Below are 20,244 nucleotides of genomic sequence, written 5' to 3'. Positions count from 1 at the left end.
GAGCGTTAGAGTCGGGCGATGCGCGTTACAGTCGGGCGATGAGCGTTACAGTCGGGCGATGCGCGTTACAGTTGGGCGATGAGCGTTAGAGTCGGGCGATGCGCGTTACAGTCGGGCGATGAGCGTTAGTCTGGCGATGCGCGTTACAGTCGGGCGATGAGCGTTACAGTCTGGCGATGCGCGTTACAGTCGGGCGATGCGCGTTACAGTCGGGCGATGAGTGTTACAGTCGGGCGATGAGCGGCTATAAATGTACCAATCGCCGTGGTGATGGCTTTAGCCCTGTTCTATCGGTAGTGAACAGCTTCTTAAATGCTTCGGGGAGAGTTTGAAGCGTGTGTGCTGCTCCAGGTTTTCGTTTAGTTCCACCCACTGCCCGTGGGGTGATGTCGGCGTAAACGAGTTAACATGTTTGAGGTATTCACACCGATGTAGCCTACACTCGTGTAGCAAATGCAACATACCGTTGTTTTTCTATCCACCACTCTCTCGCCATCGCCCTCATAGTTCACAGAGAAACCAAAATGGCTCCAAACACCAGACCTGCAGGCCGTTGGAGGATCTTCTATTTCTGGTCCATTACTAGCCATACTGCACCGAGCTAGCTCCGTGTAGCCGCTACACTGTAGCGTGTCTCACAGCGCAAAAGTGCCCGACTGGAGTAAAACGTTTTTCTCTGGTGGTGGGCGTGTCAGAGAGCACGCTGTCCGTTACGTCATGTGGGTTGCCAGTTTGAGAACAGTGGCTCCACCGAAAACATAATATTTCCCACAATTTAAGCTTCTGCTAGTATTATTCAAACGTATTGTTCGATTCGTCATGCGTACTGAACTGCGAGCCTCGTACCGAACGGTTCAATACGAATACGCGTATCGTTACACCCCTAAATGCTGGGCAAGTTAACGCGTTAATATCATGTTAACGCATTCATTAATTAACGCCGACAATTATTTTATTACGCATTAACGCAGTTTTTTTTTAATATTAAGCGGACATTTTTAACACAAGAACTGGGCAGCGAGCGGTGAACAGCTGTGTTTGTGTGGCGTCACTTCCTGCTGCTGCTGGAACCCCCCCTCACTCCGTCACCGTCGGTCCCTCCTCTCTCACACACACACACGCACGCGCAATCGTCTCGTTACAGGATCAATCGTGACAATATCAAAATACATATTGTGGTGTTTTTAAATGAACATATCACATAGCACGAGAGAACAAACTGCTCTTAACTCAACTCTTTATTAGCATAACTTCCTCATGCAGGTTACTGCCACGGTACAGACTACAGGTTCCATGCTTCACCTACATTCCCCTGGGTCCTAAGTCCCTCCAAGTACAGCTTCTTATCACCCTCTATGTACCAACGTACATTTATAACAAATACCACACATATTACGGTAATCAGCGTTGCATATGTGTCTGACCACAATACCAAAAAAAGCAAAAAATAAATGATTCATTTAAATTATTGTTTTAGAGTTTTTAAAGTGTTTTGTTTGTAATATGTATAATAAGCATAATTTAGTTATCACTACTGAGAACACCATCCAACCAGTGCTGCTGAGTGAGAGGCTGAGGGTGGTGGGGGTTAACAGGTCCACCGTCTCCTGGATCACTGACTACCTCACAGGCAGACCACAGTTTGTCCGACTGGGCCGTGTGCTGTCTGATACGGTGGTCAGTGATACTGGAGCCCCACAGGGAACTGTTCTGTCTCCCTTCCTGTTCACCTTGTACACCACTGACTTCCAGTACAACTCAGGGTCATGCCATCTGCAGAAGTTCTCTGATGACTCTGCAGTGGTCGGGTGTATAAGGGACGGACGGGAGGAGTACAGGGCAGTAGTGGAGGACTTTGTGGAGTGGGCCGGTAGAAATCACCTGCGTCTGAACGTGGCCAAGACCAGAGAGATGGTGGTCGACTTCAGGAGGAAGACGACGGCTCCACAACCGGTGAGAGTTCTGGGAGAGGATGTGGACATGGTGGAGGAGTAGAAGTACCTGGGTGTCTCCATCGACAGCAGACTGAACTGGAAGACCAACATCAACGCTGTGTACAAGAAGGGGAGGAGTCGACTCTTTTTCTTGAGGAAACTTCGATCCTTCAACGTGTGCAGCAAGATGTTGGAGATGTTCTATCGGTCTGTTGTGGCCAGTGCACTGTACTTCTCCGTAGTCTGCTGGGGGAGCAGCATTGGAGCCGGAGACACCAACAGACTTAACAAACTGGTTAAGAAGGCCGGCTCCATCATTGGCTGCAAACAAGACTATCTGGAAGAGGTGGTGGAGAGGAGGACACTGAAGAAACTATTATCCATATTGGATAACCCGGACCACCCTCTCCACCACCTACTGCAGGGACAGAGGAGCACTTTCTCCAACAGACTGATTCAGCTCCGCTGTCACAAGGACCGATACAGGAGAACATTCCTGCCCTCTGCTATTAGACTCTATAATAAATCACCTCTGGCCAAATCAAACACAAGACGATAACAATGCTACACTGTTGTTGCTGCTGTTGGTGATCTTGTGCAGTTTATTTTTTCCTACTCAGTTAATTTAATACGATTCTATTTAGTGTATATACTGTGCATTTTTATTACTTTATTTTCTTAAATGTAATAGGTCCTGCTCTGTTATTTTATTATATTGTATATATTGTGCATTTTCCATACTTAATATTTCTATTTTATTGTGTAACCCTGTTTGCTGCTGCCACAGACACATTTCCCCTTGGGGATGAATAAAGTATATTTCTATTCTATTCTATTCTAATTTAACAAACATAAAAACATGACGTAGATAGGTTTGCAGTTTTCAAGGTGTATATTGAAATATCATCTCTTCCACACATGAAGATAAAGTTATGAACACCGGCTGAATATCTATGATCAGAATCATTATAACTGTGTTATAACTGCTGCTGTGTAAAGGGAATACTGCTGCTAACAAGAACCTGATGTGTTTAAAGTGTTTAAACCAAATGTTATTGACCTTTAGTTCATATAGCAGGACTTTAAAATAAAAGTGCGCAATACACTACTTTTGAATCCATTATTGAACTTTGTGCATAACAATGCGATTAATCGCGATTAAATATTGTAATCGTTGGCCAGTACGAAAAAATAAATAAATAAATATACACATATACTATATACTGATACACATAGAATACACTACTGTCATCTACTGTCTCTGTCTGTCTGTGTCTCTCTCTCTGTCTGTCTCTGTATATATATATTTTGAGGTTTTTGTACATTACTTGAGTATTTATTGAGGACTAAACATGTACCAGAATATGTTGTAAAAGTATTTCTTTATATATTTAGAGTCAAAGTATTTTAATCATTTTATTTGATTCCGTCCACATTAAGGTGTGTGACGTCATCACGCAGGACGTCTGACGGGCTCGAGGATTCCTAAGGATTACCCATAATGCCCCGCGGGTAAAGATGGCGACAGCTGAGCCGAGCAGCAGATGAACTTTATCGGCTGTGAGTGACCGTTAGACACCATAGAAGAAGAAGAAGAAGAAGAAGAAGAAGAAGAAGACTCGGTGCGTCTCCTCCGGATGTTGATCTCCTCCTCAGACCGGAGGAGCGGACCGGAGCTCCGGCTAAAGTTTAGTCTGCTCTCCGCGCTGACTCACAGGTAAGCTCTGTAGTTCTGTTTGTTGTTCGGTGAACTGGGCCACAGTCAGACCCGCAGCAGGTCTGTCCCGGGTTAGTGTTCAGGCCCGGTTCGGCCCGTCGTGTCTGTCCGCCGTCAGCCTGTGAGACCGCTCTGAGGGCTGCACTTTCCGCCCAATGTTTTTACTGGGGAACTGTCTCGTGTGTGTGTGCGTGCGTGCGTGTTTTACAGATTCCTGTAGGACACGCCCTCATCACACCCACCTGCCTCTAACAGCCAATCACAAGGCGGGATTACATCCTGGGCAAAGTGACCCAGTTCTCAGGGAGTCCAAGACCCTTAGAGCCCCTTGGAGACATTTAGAGACCCATAGGAACCCTCAGCAACCCTCAGGGACCCTAAGACACCCCCAGGGACCCTAAATAATGGAATATATATTTTTGTAAACCAAATCAACCAGTTTAATGAGTGAAGTTCTGGACTTTTGTTTACCAGTTGTGAAAGAACAGACGTGGATGGGGCGACTGTGGCTAAGTGGATAGCAGGGCCGTCTTTCAATCAGAGGGTCAGCGGTTCAATCCCCGGCTCCGGCTCTGCTAGTCGCATGTCGATGTGTCCTTGAGCAAGACACTTAACCCCAAAAATTGCTCCCGTAGCTGTGCCTACAGTGTAGAAATGTGATAGACTCTGAATTGTAAGTCGCTTTGGATAAAAGCGTCTGCTAAATGACTGTAATGTAATGTGGATCAGAAGAAGTCTACTTTAGTGAGTCCAGACCTGGTCTCGTTGTCCTCCAACGTCTCTTCTTGTGTTTTATTTTAACACAAATGTTTCGTGTTCGCTCATTAAAGTCTTTATTTGTTGTTCACCAGACTCAATGTTGATTTTAGACAGACACAGACAGGTGAACTCTTCATCAGTAGACAGGTGAACTCTTCCACCTGAAATCATTCATGGGTTGGTCACATATTTAAGCTCACCTGTCCTCCAGGTAACTGTTCTCAGGTGTTCATTCACAGCTCTTATCAGGTGAACTCTGAACTCTGCTGATACACAGTTCAGATGTGTCAAGTTGTAAGAGGTCAAAGTTCAACACACCTGAGGTGGGCTGGGTAATAACCTGTAATACTATGTAAACATTTAACAGGGAGAGCACTTTAAGGCTCAGGTGTGTGTTCAGCTGTGGTCAGTTTAGTGCTGGGCGGTATACGGTTCAATTTCCCGTATGATATAAATTTTTCATATCGGTCATATATCGTCATACACAACTGCTGTCGCTCTTCAACAGGCAGCAGAATATATTGTTGGCCGCTATGAGCGCTACAGTCGGAGCTAGTTGTCTTAAGTGTGTTGAGAGGGAACCCTAGTCATGGTTATAACTTTATAACAATTAATAACCCACAACTAACGCTCTTTAACAACAAAACACCACGACACAACAGTTTGTGACACATAAACAATTTGTAACACTAATAATTGTACATTTATAAAATTTCACCGCCGAACTGCATGCTGGGTAAAACTAGCTAACAGTCTGCTAACAGCTGGGAGAGGCTCTGTCGCTCCAGTAACGTTACATTAAAGAACAGAACAGAGCGATGCAGGATGAACAAAGACTGAACAACAAAAAGGTATTTAGGTCAGACACATATGCAACACTGATTACCGTAATATGTGTGGTATTTGTTATAAATGTATGTTGGTACATAGAGGGTGATAAGAAGCTGTACTTGGAGGGGCTTAGGACCCAGGGGAATGTAGGTGAAGGAAACAGGAAGTGACAGAACGGAAGACACGCCACACAAACAGCTGTTCACTGGCCAGTTGGCCGAATGGTTCTTTTCGGCGTTAATTAAATACCGTGATTAAATTAAAAAAAATACCGTGATATACCGTGAAAGCGCAAGAATCTTACAAAATACCATGATATGCATTTTTGGTCATACCGCCCAGCCCTAGTTCGGCTGTGTTCGGCTGCGTTCGCGTGTGTGTAGTTGTGTTCGGCTGCGTTCGCGTGTGTGTAGTTGTGTTCGGCTGCGTTCGCGTGTGTGGAGTTGTGTTCGGCTGCGTTCACGTGTGTGTAGTTGTGTTCGGCTGCGTTCACGTGTGTGTAGTTGTGTTCGGCTGTGTTCACGTGTGTGTAGTTGTGCACACTGTTAACGTTTAAAACATTCACTGTTCTTTTTATTTCGTATTCCATTATTTTTTTGTTACATATTTGAAGTAATTAAAAACATCAAATTAAGCTAAAGGATTGTCTCTGTTCATCTTCATCAACATGAATCTCATTACTTTACTTTATTACTTTATGACTGTATGAGTATAATTTTTAAACCTGTGAGATAAACATATCGTTTGTTTTCATGCTGCATCACTTTAAATGTTGCCACCACAAGGAATTGTAGGTCGGAATTATCTCCTTTCCTTTGATAAAGGAAGGTCCAGTGTTTCCTACGCTAAAGGAGCTAGGAAAGGAAGGTCCAGTGTTTCCTATGCTAAAGGAGCTAGGAAAGGAAGGTCCAGTGTTTCCTACGCTAAAGGAGCTAGGAAAGGAAGGTCCAGTGTTTCCTATGCTAAAGGAGCTACGAAAGGAAGGTCCAGTGTTTCCTATGCTAAAGGAGCTACGAAAGGAAGGTCCAGTGTTTCCTATGCTAAAGGAGCTAGGAAAGGAAGGTCCAGTGTTTCCTATGCTAAAGGAGCTACGAAAGGAAGGTCCAGTGTTTCCTATGCTAAAGGAGATAGGAAATGAAGCATTGAAGCACCTTTCCTTAGCATCTAGATGATTCTAACAGCTGTTATCATGAAGCACTCTTAGAGACTTCAGGTCACTCAGTGAGGAACCTTCTGAAGAAGAAAGGACTGTTAGACCTCAGCCTCGGTCTCTTCAGTGTGTTGGTCCGTCTCTCTATCCGGTCTGACTTCCTGTGTGGCCCGTTGGTTCCTCCTGAAGACCTGTGCTGTAGTGAGTATGTTGTGGATGTAGATTGATGTGTTTTTAATTAAGATATCAGGCTGTGATACAGACACAAGACTTATTAAATGTCTGTGATTGTGATGCATTTGGACGATATAATCGATATATAATAATAATAATAATATGATCCCTCACACTGACTCCTATAGAGCTGTGCTGTTACTAGGAAACAGTCTGTGTTGTCTTTGTGATTTCAGCAAACAGTGACAGGAAGTGAGGTCGTTCTGCTGTCAGGGAATCTGACTCTTGTTTGATGTGGACTGATCCAGACTCTGCCGGTCTGGACTCTGTCAGTCTGGTTTTATGAGACGGAGCTGATGAAAGACATTAGTTAAGAGAGTGCGTGTGTGCGTGTGTGTGTGTGTGCGCGTGTGTGTGTGTGTGTGTGTGTGTGTGTGTGTGTGTGTGTGTGTGTGTGTGTGTGTGTGTGTGTGTGTGTGTGTGTGTGTGTGTGTGTGTGTGTGTGTGTGTGTGTGTGTGTGTGTGTGTGTGTGTGTGTGTGTGTGTCTGCGCGCGTCACGAATTTGAGCTGTGTTCACCTGCTTGGGTGTGTGTTTCAGTCTCGGATGAAGTCTGTTTGGTTTCTATTTCCATGAGTTTGGTTTCATGTTCAGGTGAGTCTTGTCATATGAGCTCAGCTTATCAAGAACCTGTGAAGTTAACGTCAGACTAAAGCTGCGTCCCACGTCCAGATCCTGATTCTCAGCACAGATAGAAAAAAAAAAAGTCATCAGCCACTTAAGGATTTCAGTAGTCACCCCAAAAAGGAAAGAAGTCGCTCAGAGAAGGTTGGTATAGTCGCCCCAGAGATGGACGCTGGTCGCCCCAGAGAAGGATGCTGGTAGCCCCAGAGAAGGATGCTGGTCGCCCCAGAGAGGGACGCTAGTCGCCCCAGAGATGGAGGGTAGTCTTCTAGAGGTCGGTAATTATCCCCCTTGATAACAGTAGCTGATCTTTATTAGCATGACGGAGTAGAAACCACAGCAATCAGAGCAGAGCTCTAAACAACAATAACATAATACAACCTTTTCATGTCTTTGATAAGAACATGACTGAACATGAAGGTGAGAGGATGAAGAGCACTTAATGTTCACATGGTTTTATTCTCAGAAGGTCCACATTTATATTTTATTAAAGTGAAGTCGTCTCGTTGCGTTTGCTTCAGTGGAGCAGAAATGTTCTGAGTCTACTGATCCACCTCACCTTCAGACCTTCAGACCAGGTCAACTGTCTCCTTACAGCTAGGAAGAGGAAGGGAAGGACGGCATGAAGGAAAGGAGGAGTAGAAATAACGGAAAAAAGTAATGAAAAGAAAGCACAGGACAGGAGGCAATGACTGATGTAAGGAAATAAAAACTACGTGAAGGAAACATGAGATTATAGTAAATATCAAGCAGAAAGAGGAGATAGGGGACACAAAAGTAAATGAGCGGGAGGGAACAAAAAGAGGCAGTGAAGGAAAGAAGGAGGTAGTGTGCAGGAAATAAAAGGAGGAAGAGAGGGAAATGGCAAAATGGAGCACATGAAGGCAACAAAGTGGAAGAGAAGGAAACACAAAGAGGACATGAAGGACAGAAGAGGAGAGAAGAAAACAGAAAGTAAGGTGGCAGGGAAGGAAGCATGGAAACAGTGAGGAGAGGAGGTGAAGTTGACAAAAATAATTAAGGAAAAATGAACTTTTGTGATGGTGAAGATCAGAAAACAGCAAATGTTTATGTTTTATTCATGCGTTGGACAAAGGAGACGTCAGTGTGTCCTTGACGCGTCCTCTCCTTCTCTAACATGCTGCTACTTTCATTATTATATAATATAACTCATCTATGAATCATTTAAACGCCACAGATCCACCTCAACGTCTCCGACAATAGAGAAGGGGGTTCTGGGTAATGTGTTCTGTCCGACCGGCAGCCCACAATGCATCTGGGCTGACAGACCTCAGAACAAAATCCTGAATGAGTCATAAAACATTTTTATCAGTCGGCTAATTTTTAGAAAATCAATTCATTAATTATCAAAATAACTTTTTCTGCCGACTAACTTAGTGTGTGTGTGTGTGTGTGTGTGTGTGTGTGTGTGTGTGTGTGTGTGTGTGTGTGTGTGTGTGTGTGTGTGTGTGTGTGTGGGATTAAATTGCACAGGGTTTTATCTCCGCTCAGAGAGGATTATGGGTAGGATGACCTGGTGGCTGCTCTCTGATTGGCTGATGTCGGTCACTCCCTCAGCTGGGGGGGCGGCGGCGGCGTATCGGTGTGATCTAGTTTGTCATGTTCACTGAACCACATTTCACTTCTAGCCCAAAATATATTCATAATATCACTATCACAGTCACATACTGACTCCTCTCAGGTGAGTCACAGACTGATAGCAGCTGTTGACGGTGTTTTTTCCACCTGGACGTCTTATGTTTCAGGTGAGTCCTGAGGACGAGGCTCAGAGGAGGAAGAGCACTGAATGTGTGAGGACCAAACCTGCAGAGAGGATGAAGAGTTTTCAGCGCTGATGTGCGAGGTGAGGATGTATACACACACACACTCACCTGAGACTGATGACATGAAGGCTTAGGTGAAACAAAAAGGTTCTAGAATGAACGTAGAACAGACATTAGACTGTTTGCTGTGGAAATTTTACTTGTTCAAAAGAAACTGGCGATTGTTATGGTGACATTATCTCATCGTGTAGACTGGGCCTATAATCACATTCATAATATGTTATGTTAGAATAGTGTTAACATGCTAGTGTCAAACACTTATTTTTAAAATACTAAAGTTAATAAGGTCATGTTAGTGTTAAAATGTTATGTTCAAATATGAATGTTTACATGCGATTGTTAAAATGTTATGTTAAAATATGAATGTTTACATGCTATTGTTAAAATATTAATGTTTACATGCTATTGTTAAAATGGTATGTTAAAATATTAATGTTTACATGCTATTGTTAAAATATTAATGTTTACATGCTATTGTTACAATATTAACGTTTACATGCTATTGTTAAAATGTTATGTTAAAACACTAATGTTTACATGCTATTGTTAAAATGCGATGTTAAAATATGAATGTTTACATGCTATTGTTAAAATGTTATGTTAAAACACTAATGTTTACATGCTATTGTTAAAATGCGATGTTAAAATATTAATGTTTACATGCTATTGTTGAAATGTTATGTTAAAATATTAATGTTTACATGCTATTGTTAAAATGTTATGTTAAAATATTAATGTTTACATGCTATTGTTAAAATATGAATGTTTACATGCTATTGTTAAAATGTTATGTTAAAATATGAATGTTTACATGCTATTGTTAAAATGTTATGTTAAAATACTAAATTGAATGTTTATGATAAAATGTTATGTTAAAATATTAATGTTTACATGCTATTGTTAAAATCTTAATGTTTACATGCTATTGTTACAATATTAACGTTTACATGCTATTGTTAAAATGTTACGTTACAATATTAATGTTTACATGCTATTGTTAAAATGTTATGTTAAAACACTAATGTTTACATGCTATTTTTAAAATGTTATGTTAAAACACTAATGTTTACATGCTATTGTTAAAATGCGATGTTAAAACACTAATGTTTACATGCTATTGTTAAAATGCGATGTTAAAATATTAATGTTTACATGCTATTGTTGAAATGTTATGTTAAAATATTAATGTTTACATGCTATTGTTGAAATGTTATGTTAAAATATTAATGTTTACATGCTATTGTTAAAATGTTATGTTAAAATATGAATGTTTACATGCTATTGTTGAAATGTTTTGTTAAAACACTAATGTTTACATGCTATTGTTAAAATGTTATGTTAAAATACTAAATTGAATGTTTATGTTAAAATGTTATGTTAAAATATTAATGTTTACATGCTATTGTTAAAATATTAATGTTTACATGCTATTGTTAAAATGTTATGTTAAAATATTAATGTTTACATGCTATTGTTAAAATGTTATGTTAAAATATGAATGTTTACATGCTATTGTTAAAATGTTATGTTAAAATACTAAATTGAATGTTTATGATAAAATGTTATGTTAAAATATTAATGTTTACATGCTATTTTTAAAATATTAACGTTTACATGCTATTGTTAAAATGTTACGTTACAATATTAATGTTTACATGCTATTGTTAAAATGTTATGTTAAAACACTAATGTTTACATGCTATTGTTAAAATGCGATGTTAAAACACTAATGTTTACATGCTATTGTTAAAATGCGATGTTAAAATATTAATGTTTACATGCTATTGTTGAAATGTTATGTTAAAATATTAATGTTTACATGCTATTGTTAAAATGTTATGTTAAAATATGAATGTTTACATGCTATTGTTAAAATGTTATGTTAAAACACTAATGTGTACATGCTATTGTTAAAATACTAAATTTAATGTTTATGTTATAATGTTGACATGCTAATAGTTAGTTTTAAAGTACTAATGTGAATACGTCAGTTCTGTGTTCTGTTAAAATATAAATTTTACAAGCTAGAGTTAAAATGTAATGTTAAAATATGAAGTGGTGTTTATAATCATATTTATAACTGTCTGCAGATCACGTTCTTCTGATTTAACAATGTGAACATGAACAGGTGATGCTTGTTGTTTCAGGTGTTTCTGTGGATGTAGTCCGCTGTGGAACAGCTCATCTTTCAGGTACTAACACTTTTATTACCTTACATCCTACAGTACCCGTTTTTACTTTAAATATAAAACACATGTTTTATTTAGAAAATCAGCTCAGAGAGGAAGAGGAGGGTGAGGGGTGTGAGATGAAGAAAAAAAGGAATGACAGTATGAGAAAGAAAGGAGAAAGTAAGACTGGAAATAAGTCCAGGTAGAAAAGGAGAGAACCAATGAGAGGTGGAGAACCAGTGGAAGAAGAAAAGAAAGTAGACGGACATGATGAAATAAGTGAATGAGGGCAGAAAGAAGGGAATAAATAATAGAAAACAGAAGAACAAGGACACAAAGAAGGGAATGTGGAAAAGAGAAAATGTTACAAGAAAAGAAAGAAGAGGTGACGAGAGCTGCAGCATTCAAGGATGTGATTAGAATTAGAGAGTCCTCACAAATACACTAATATTATTCAGTGACGTGTGTGCGTGAGGCAAGGCACGTTTATTTGTACAGCACATTTCAACAACGAGGTAATTCAAAGTGCTTCACATAAAACCATTAAAAGCATCAAAACATAAGGCAAAAGAAAAGGAGATTTAAAAACAATTAAGAACAGTCATTAAAACACAAAAAATCAGTCATTAAAACACTAAAAAGCAGTGTAAGAAATAGAATACAGTAGTATAGTAAAATGCAGAAATGTATTAATATACTCGAATGTGGTTGAATTAAAGGCAGCAAACAGGCAGTCTAAAGGCAGTCTTCAGATTTGATTAAAAAGGCTCTGCTTACCTCTTTGTCTTTGGGCCCAGAAGGTATCGTGGTCAGCGTCCTCGTCCACTCCGTGTTCGAGGTCCAGCAAATGGTCCCTTCGTGGTCGCCAAATTTGTGGAGTCTTGGAACAAAGGATGAGAGCCTGCTAGGCCGCAGGACCTTTGCTGCTGCGAACTTCTTACTGCGCATGCGCACCAAAAATGAGTTGGATCCGGTTCAAAATCAAAACAATATTTGATGTACTACACAAAGCTAACAATTGCAATCTGAATTACACTATTGATAGTATTTGTTCTCGAGAGCAGAGACCACATACCACACTTCACTCACAGCTCAGCTCGCCAGCTGATTATCTGAAAAACGAAGGCATATATGATCTGAGGAAAACTCTCTCAAACACTGTCTTTATATCCCCTGAAAGTCGGAAAGTGTCCGAAACTGTCCCAAAACGTCTGAATGATCCTCCGTGTCGATCAGTGATTGGCTCCATTTGAATTCTGTTCCCTCCCTATATCGATCCTTTGTGGCAAACTTCTTCGAACTCCTCTCCGTCGTGGCCCGCATGGCCGGTCTGTCCATCTCCTCTCCGGCCACATTCTCCATTGATTAGGTCACCTCCGTTCGCTGCTGCATGTCTCCTTATTTGGTATCACTGCTTCACCTCTCTGCTGCATGTCTGTAAAGCCTCGCTCAGAATATCCCTATCTGACCCTCAAGACTTATTCTTACAGTGTTTTAATACCTACAGTGACTATGCTTCTACGGTTTAATACATTCAATGAGTTAATATACTGTAACATCTAATATCCTCTATAAGTAAGAATATTGTAAACATATAATACATTCCATAAGTATACATATTGTGACTCTTAACATATTTTTTACGTTCTTATTATTGTGACACTTTTATTTACCACTAGGGGTGCTATTTAATCATACTAATACTACTTTTAATACTGAAATCCTTCACATTATCGCTACTGAGAATTTAACAAACATAAAAAAAAGAACACAACATGACGTAGATGGGTTTGCAGTTTTCAAGGTGTATATTTAAATATCATCTCTTACACACATGAAGATAAAGATGTGAACACTGGCTGAATATCTATGATCAGAATCATTATAACTGTGTTATAACTGCTACTGTGTAAAGGGAATACTGCTGTTAACAAGAACCTGAAATGTTATTGACCTTTAGTTCATATGGCAGTACTTTTAAATAAAAGTGCACAATACACTACTTTCGAATTCATTATTGAATTTTGCGCATAACAATGCGATTAATCGCAACTAATCGCAAAAAAATCATGCGATTAATCGCGATTACAAATTTTAATCATTGCCCCACTAATAAATATATATATATATTTATATCAGAATTACGTCTCAGGTAGGAACTAATGGGCCACAAACAGGAAGTGAGACCATATTGAGAGACGGACCAACATGTCGTTAGTTTAAGTCTGAACATGAGATTTAATGATTCTGAAAACTAAAAATAATTTTTCCATCAAACAAAAGATGAATAACTGTGTTAAACCCAAAGCTACAAAAAGAAGAGAAGTATACTACAACTCCCAGGGTGCATTTCAGAATACAAACAGCCAATCGCAGAGCTTTTTTTTCCCGACTTTTTCTGCACTTTGTAGATGATAAAACATCCAGCTGTTTAAATCAGTTCACTGTCAGATTCTGACTCCTTCTCCATAGCAACAGCAGCCGAGGTTCATGGGTATTGTAGTTTTCAAAGACAGAAATGCCGCATTGAAACTTAATCAAATTATCTGGGTTTTTTTTACTCTGAGGACGGACAGCGTCCGTGTGTGACACAGTGATCGATGGCTCCTCATTGGTCCCCTCAGGCAGAACATGGTCATGTGACACTGAACACATCAGACCAGTAGAACACTGAACACATCAGACCAGTAGAACACTGAACACATCAGACCAGTAGAACACTGAACACATCAGACCATTAGAAACCAGTAGAACAATACTTTACTATTTGTGTATTATTTTATTCATCTTCCGGGGTAAAGTGTTACTGTTAGCATGTTAGCTTGTGATAGCTCTGCGTCATTCACATAAACATGCTAATGCTGACATGCTAACGATGCCCTCATTCAGATCAATGGAGCTGCACTTCCTGGAAACTGTTTGAGATCAATGTGTCGCCTGAGGCACGCAGCACACATAGACACACACACACATACACAGTACATGTATTGACACACTTGTGAGGACCACCATTCATCTATGTTTTTAGTTTTGGATCCTACAAAGGGAAGTTTTTAAGACAAGGTCCTTACAGTGAAGGTTCGACACCTGGTCCTCACAAAGTCACAATTGTCAAACACACACACACAGAATCTTGTTTGGACCTTTGTTCAAAATGTCCTCACAGTAATGGTCATGGTCCTCACAAAGGTCATAGTTCAGGAGTACACACACACACCCCTAAGGACCTATGATATACTTGTGAGGACGGATTTGTTAGTGAGGACTTCTCTACGAGGACACATGTCCTCACAGTGCAGGTCAGAGCCTCCGGGCTCGTCCTCTTAAAGCTACAAAGAGAGACGAGCAGGTGTGTGTGTGTGTGAGAGGGAGGCATGTTTGATGTTGATGAGGGGCGACCGAGCATTGATCTGCACACAGAGAGAGAGAGACAGTGACAGTAGTGACAGAGTCCAGTCCTGGTTGAGGCGTTGTGCTCGGAGGTCGGCGGCGGTTGGCGGGCGTCATCGTCGTGTTTATCTAACTCTTCTTCTTCTGCTGGCAGCACCGACAGACCGACAGCAGAGAAGAAGAAGAAGAAGTCCCAGGATGACGAGTGCGGCCCCGGCCAGGAAGCCGTACCGTAAGGCTCCTCCTCAGCACCGCGAGACGCGTCACGCCCCGTCTGTCGCTCCACCTCCACCTGCGCAGCAGCCCGACATCAAACAGGTAAACCGACACCCGTTAAACACAACTCCACCCCTCCCCCGCCTCCCAACTGCCACCTCTCAGTGGCCGCAGGGCTTCGGGTCGCAGCGCGGCCTCGCAACCTCATCGCTCTCGGACAGCGAGCTGGACATCTCGAGTCTGTCCAGCGTGGAGCTCTGTGTCCCGCCGCTTTTCAGCAGCCACCAGCACAACCGGACCAGAACCACGGCGGTGGGCGTCACCGCGAGTGTCTTCGTCGGCTGTGACAGCGAGGATTTTCCAACGCATCGAAAGCCCACCGCAGCCAGTAAACCCTCCTCTTCCTCCTCCGCCCGTGGCGCCAGAGGAGAGCGCCACCACCGCACTCAGACAGCCACGCCTCCGAAGGGGATCCTGAAGCAGCCGGTCTCGCTGGGCGTGGAGCACGCCTATGACATCATCAGAAAGTCTAAGTCAGAGGAGCAGCTGGATGACATCAGAGAGCATGGCGGTGCCCTCCTCCACCTGCCCACCCGCTCTCTGGACCGGTCGGACCAGTGGGCGGCGGCCTCGCGGCGGTCGTCGGACCCGCCTTCTCCCTGCAAGACGGACTGCAACTGGAAGATGCAGGTTCTGGAGGAGAAGGTTCGCTTCTCCAACTTCCTGGACGAAATCACCTGTCGCGTCCTAAGCCCCGCCCACCTGACGCTGCTGGGCAGGACGTCCTCCAGCGAGCGAGGAAGCCCCACCCCCCACCGGCGCCATGGCGTCCCCGCCCACAGGAAGCAGCGGGCGGAGGAGGTTACGTCTGCCGACCGTAGGAGGCGCTGGGACGACTGGGTGGCGGCCATGCAGCGGCCCGGCAGCTGGTACCAGCCGCTGCAGGAAGAGAGGGCGGGACAGGAGACCCCGCGGCCGCACGGTGGCATCACAGAAAGGGCGGGGCCTAAAGAGGAGGTGTGGAGGGTAAATAGAGGAGTAAAGATGGAGGTTCAGGAGACAGAGGAGCCACTAAGGCACAAACACAGACCTCCTGCTTCTAATCAGTCTCTTCTGTCCCACATCAAGGTAGGTCAGAGGGGGGGCACCTTCATCATCATCATCATCATCATCATCTCCTCCTTAAAATGTTTTATTATGAAAGGTCTTAAAGTTCTGCATTAAGATATGAAGTTTCTTGTTCAGGTCCAGGTCCACACTGGTTCAGGTTCAGACCGTGTCCTCTCTGGGTGTCTCCAGATAGCGATGATATTAAGCTAAAGAAGAAGCTCTAGATATATTATACCTATAACACATCAACATGTTTAGTTATATAATATAAACAGTTCTAGATGTAATATACATGCTCTGATATTGATCGCCAATAATGAACTTCAGGGAACTGATAAATTGTTTATAACAAATCATCACAGCAGAAACCTGCAGCTGCAGAACGCAGCAATCTGATTGGCCTTTTAGCAGCTTAGTCATTGATTTTACGGCTCTGGAGGCGATAGATCAGCTGAGAGGTTCCATTGTGTAAAAATCCAGTGCATTCTGGGATAGGACGGGTTTCCATACGTCGACAGATCGATGAAGAAACAGGAAACATCTGTCGTCTCATTGACGTTTACTGACCTGACATCACTGATGGGTCACATGTCGGTCATGTGATCTATTGTGTGATCAGTCGAATGAGAGCAGCAGTCCAGGAAATTTAGGAGAAAGTTTTAAAATTCCAGTCAGGTGGAGTTCAAATCAATCAATCAATAGTCACAATCAAAATATATATTTATTTTTGATGTTTTTATTTTAACAATAAACAATGTTTGTACGGCTACAGCTAACTATTTATTGATACTTATTTATTAGGGTCCTCTGCTGACGTAGTCGGAGCAGAGGACCTATTGTTATTCTAATGTTTATTATTGCGTGTGTTTTGTTGCAAAAAGGAGGTGCTTGGGATGCTGGCAATTTTTTGAAATTTGACACGCAAGCCAGAATTTGCGAAAATTGCAGTCTGATTGGGGTGTCCAGCTGCGGTATGATATATTGGCTCGATAGCGCCCCCTATTGAGTAGTGCCAACATTGGGTTTCACCTAGCTGTATGAAATTTGGTAGGTATGTGGATCGTGATGGGACGTACAAAAAATCGTCTTGGAATTTTTCACTAAACCAAACAGGATGTCGGCCATTTTTCATTTTATGACCTTTTTGGACCATTTCAAGGAGCCCTACTTTAACGAACTCCTCCTAGAGAATTAATCCGATCGACTTCAGATTCGGTCAGTATGCTCTTGAGACCATGGCAGTGAAAAGTTACTCAAAGATCAAAAGGTTATCGAACTATGTGTCCGTGGCGTGGCGGCAAACAAACACCATTCGTCACGAAACAGGAAGTTGTTGTAACTAGGCCCTACATTGTCTAATCTGCTCCAAATCTCTCATATGTCATAACATCCTGACCCGGAACACATCTATAAGACAATTTAGAATCATAGTAATAGCGCCACCTAGTGGCAACTGGAAGTTGTACGTTGTGTATTTTGACATCCTGCTCCTCACATATTAATCAGATCCCTCTAAAATGTTGTCAGAACAGCCTTAAGACCTTGATAATGCTTCATTGTGAAGATTGTAAGAAGTTGTTGAAGGGCGGCGACGTGATGGCTCGGCGAATTTCGATCCTTCGCCATGAACGAATAAACTGATGTATCTCGACTCCACATCATCAGATCTTTACCAGATTTCACATGTTTGATTAGACTCCAGGCCTGAAGACATCTGCAGGCCAATTTTGAATCATAGTCATAGCGCCAAGTACTGGTAACAGGAAGTTAAAGTCTTTATACTTTGGCTTGTTTCTCTTAGTAGGTAAATCAAATTAACATCAAATTAGTTCCACACAAATATAAGAAGTTCATAATGCCAGTTCATGAAGCTTTTGATGTTTCGTTGAACGCCGTTGCTGTGGCGACGCAGTCTTTGCCGTGAAAAACGAAGGTAATTTTGAGAGGCTACAAATGCTCGAAACATAAGCAAACTTGGCACACACATTTAAAGCACAAAATGTAGTTATATAATATGATTTTATTCGTTCAGAGTGGCAAATCGGCTCAATAGCGCCCCTACAAAATTTCGACGAAGCAGCCCTCGCAGTATTTTCACATGCATGTGATTTGTTAGAAAATCTCACTTTTGGCTCTCAAAGTCCAAAAGTCTGCCAGAAGAATCAAATGAAAGTGATTATAGTGAAACTGGTTATTGATCTTTCCAATAACAATGATGAATAGTAGTTATTGTTTCCATTCAAGAGCTCTGAACTTTTTATGAAATGATTAATATTTGATATATTATGAACTGTTACTAAATCTATAGATTCAGTAACTAGAAGGGTTTTGATTTAAACACTGTGGATGTTTGAAGTGGTTCCGATCCGCTTCAGACTTCAGTGGCTTCTTCCTCGGTTAATGCTTCACCCTTCCACCAAGTTTCATTACAATCTGACCTGTAGTTCTCCAATAACCCTGCTGACCGTCCTCAGGCACCGCCTCCAGCAGGTGAAAACAGGATGATAATGACGATGAGATCACCGTTTATCGGCTCACCTGTGCAGTGTCGGGTTACAGATATTTTCATGTTCTAACGTTTGTAAACAGCTTGTCTTTGAAGCCAAACCTTTGTAACGTGATGAAACATCAAGAAAATAATTTCTGTTTGATTATGATGAAAGTATTAATAAAGTATTAATAAATAAATATATGTATTTGTACATTAATACCTGAGACTGACCTCCGTTTGTTGTGTTCCAGGAGGCGTTATCAGACTCTGACCGGATCAGGTGAGATTCATATCAATCTAATGTTTTATTAGTAATATTATTTTTATTATTATTATCAACATTAGCGCTGCTTCATCAGCTCACATGATGATTATCATATGATTATTAGTTATCAATGATCATTTAAAAACAGCACTGACTCATCTCTTCTTTCATCCACGATTTTCCCAACTGATGTGTTCATTGTACTTTTAATTATAATGATTTATAGTTGTACAATATTTACCTGAGATGTAGTAAAGTACAATATTTACCTGAGATGTAGTACAGTATAAAGTACTATATGTACCTCTGAGATGTAGTACAGTATAAAGTACTATATGTACCTCTGAGATGTAGTACAGTATAAAGTACTATATGTACCTCTGAGATGTAGTACAGTATAAAGTACAATATGTACCTCTGAGATGTAGTACAGTATAAAGTACTATATGTACCTCTGAGATGTAGTACAGTATAAAGTACTATATGTACCTCTGAGATGTAGTACAGTATAAAGTACTATATGTACCTCTGAGATGTAGTACACTAAAAAGTACTATATGTACCTCTGAGATGTAGTACACTAAAATTACTACATTCATTTAAAGTACAAGTACCTCACAACAGCCCAGTAGTTTGTTTAAATGTACTTAATGTTAAACTCAGAGACCGTCTTCCTGTTATGACCTCACTGACCCCTGACCCCCACTACCCAGAATCCTCCAGCAGCAGAATGAGGATCTACAGCGACGCCTCTCTCTCTCCACCCACAAGATGGAAGCCATGGAGGCGGAGTTTGACAGCAGCCGTCACTACATGGAGGCGGAGCTAAGCCGGACCAGAGACGACCTGGACAAGATGAGGGACAAGTTCCGCAGGTGAGGACTCTGATGATCCGGATCAGTTATATTCAATCAGACTCGACTATAACTCTTCTGAGACTCCTCTAAAACTCTTCTGTGACTCGTCTATAACTCTTCTGTGACTCGTCTATAACTCTTCTGTGACTCGTTTAGCTCTTCTGTGACTAGTCTGTGACTCGTCTGTGACTAGTCTGTGACTCGTCTATAACTCTTCTGTGACTCGTCTATAACTCTTCGGTGACCCGTCTATCACTCTTCGGTGACTCTTCTGTGACTCGTCTATAACTCTTCTGTGACTCGTCTATAACTCTTCTGTGACTCGTCTAGCTCTTCTGTGACTCATCTGTGACTAGTCTGTGACTCGTCTATAACTCTTCTGTGACTCGTCTATAACTCTTCGGTGACCCGTCTATCACTCTTCTGTGACTCGTCTGTGCCTCTTCTGTGACTCGTCTGACTCTTCAGTGACTCGTTTATGACTCTTCTGTGACTTGTCCGTAACTCGTCTATAACTCTTCTGTGACTCGACTAACTCTTCTGACTCGTCTGACTCTTCTGTGACTCGTTTCTATGTCTTCAGTGACTCGTCTATAACTTCTATAACTCTTCTGTGACCCGTCTATAACTCTTCTGTGACCCGTCTATAACT

The 20,244-nt window shown here is 41.6% G+C and overlaps 1 protein-coding gene across 1 annotated transcript in view; it reads left to right on the top strand.

Annotated features, from left to right (window-relative positions):
* Positions 1–3,412: 3,412 nt before the first annotated feature.
* The window catches only part of tjap1 (tight junction associated protein 1 (peripheral)), a 22,654-nt gene continuing 5,822 nt past the window's right edge, over positions 3,413–20,244 (top strand). Inside the window, 6 exon segments of the mRNA XM_076085341.1 lie at positions 3,413–3,651; positions 9,015–9,112; positions 11,221–11,284; positions 14,808–14,971; positions 18,722–18,750; positions 19,449–19,610. Coding sequence (XP_075941456.1) covers positions 9,056–9,112; positions 11,221–11,284; positions 14,808–14,971; positions 18,722–18,750; positions 19,449–19,610 — 476 coding nt within the window. The 5' untranslated portion in view covers positions 3,413–3,651; positions 9,015–9,055.

This window comes from Anarhichas minor, unplaced genomic scaffold (assembly GCF_050575085.1).
Source record: "Anarhichas minor isolate MPS153535 unplaced genomic scaffold, ASM5057508v1 ptg000154l, whole genome shotgun sequence".
Classification (NCBI taxonomy): domain Eukaryota; kingdom Metazoa; phylum Chordata; class Actinopteri; order Perciformes; family Anarhichadidae; genus Anarhichas; species Anarhichas minor.
The sequence above is the reverse complement of the archived record's forward strand: the minus strand, read 5'-3'. Positions and strand labels throughout refer to the sequence as shown.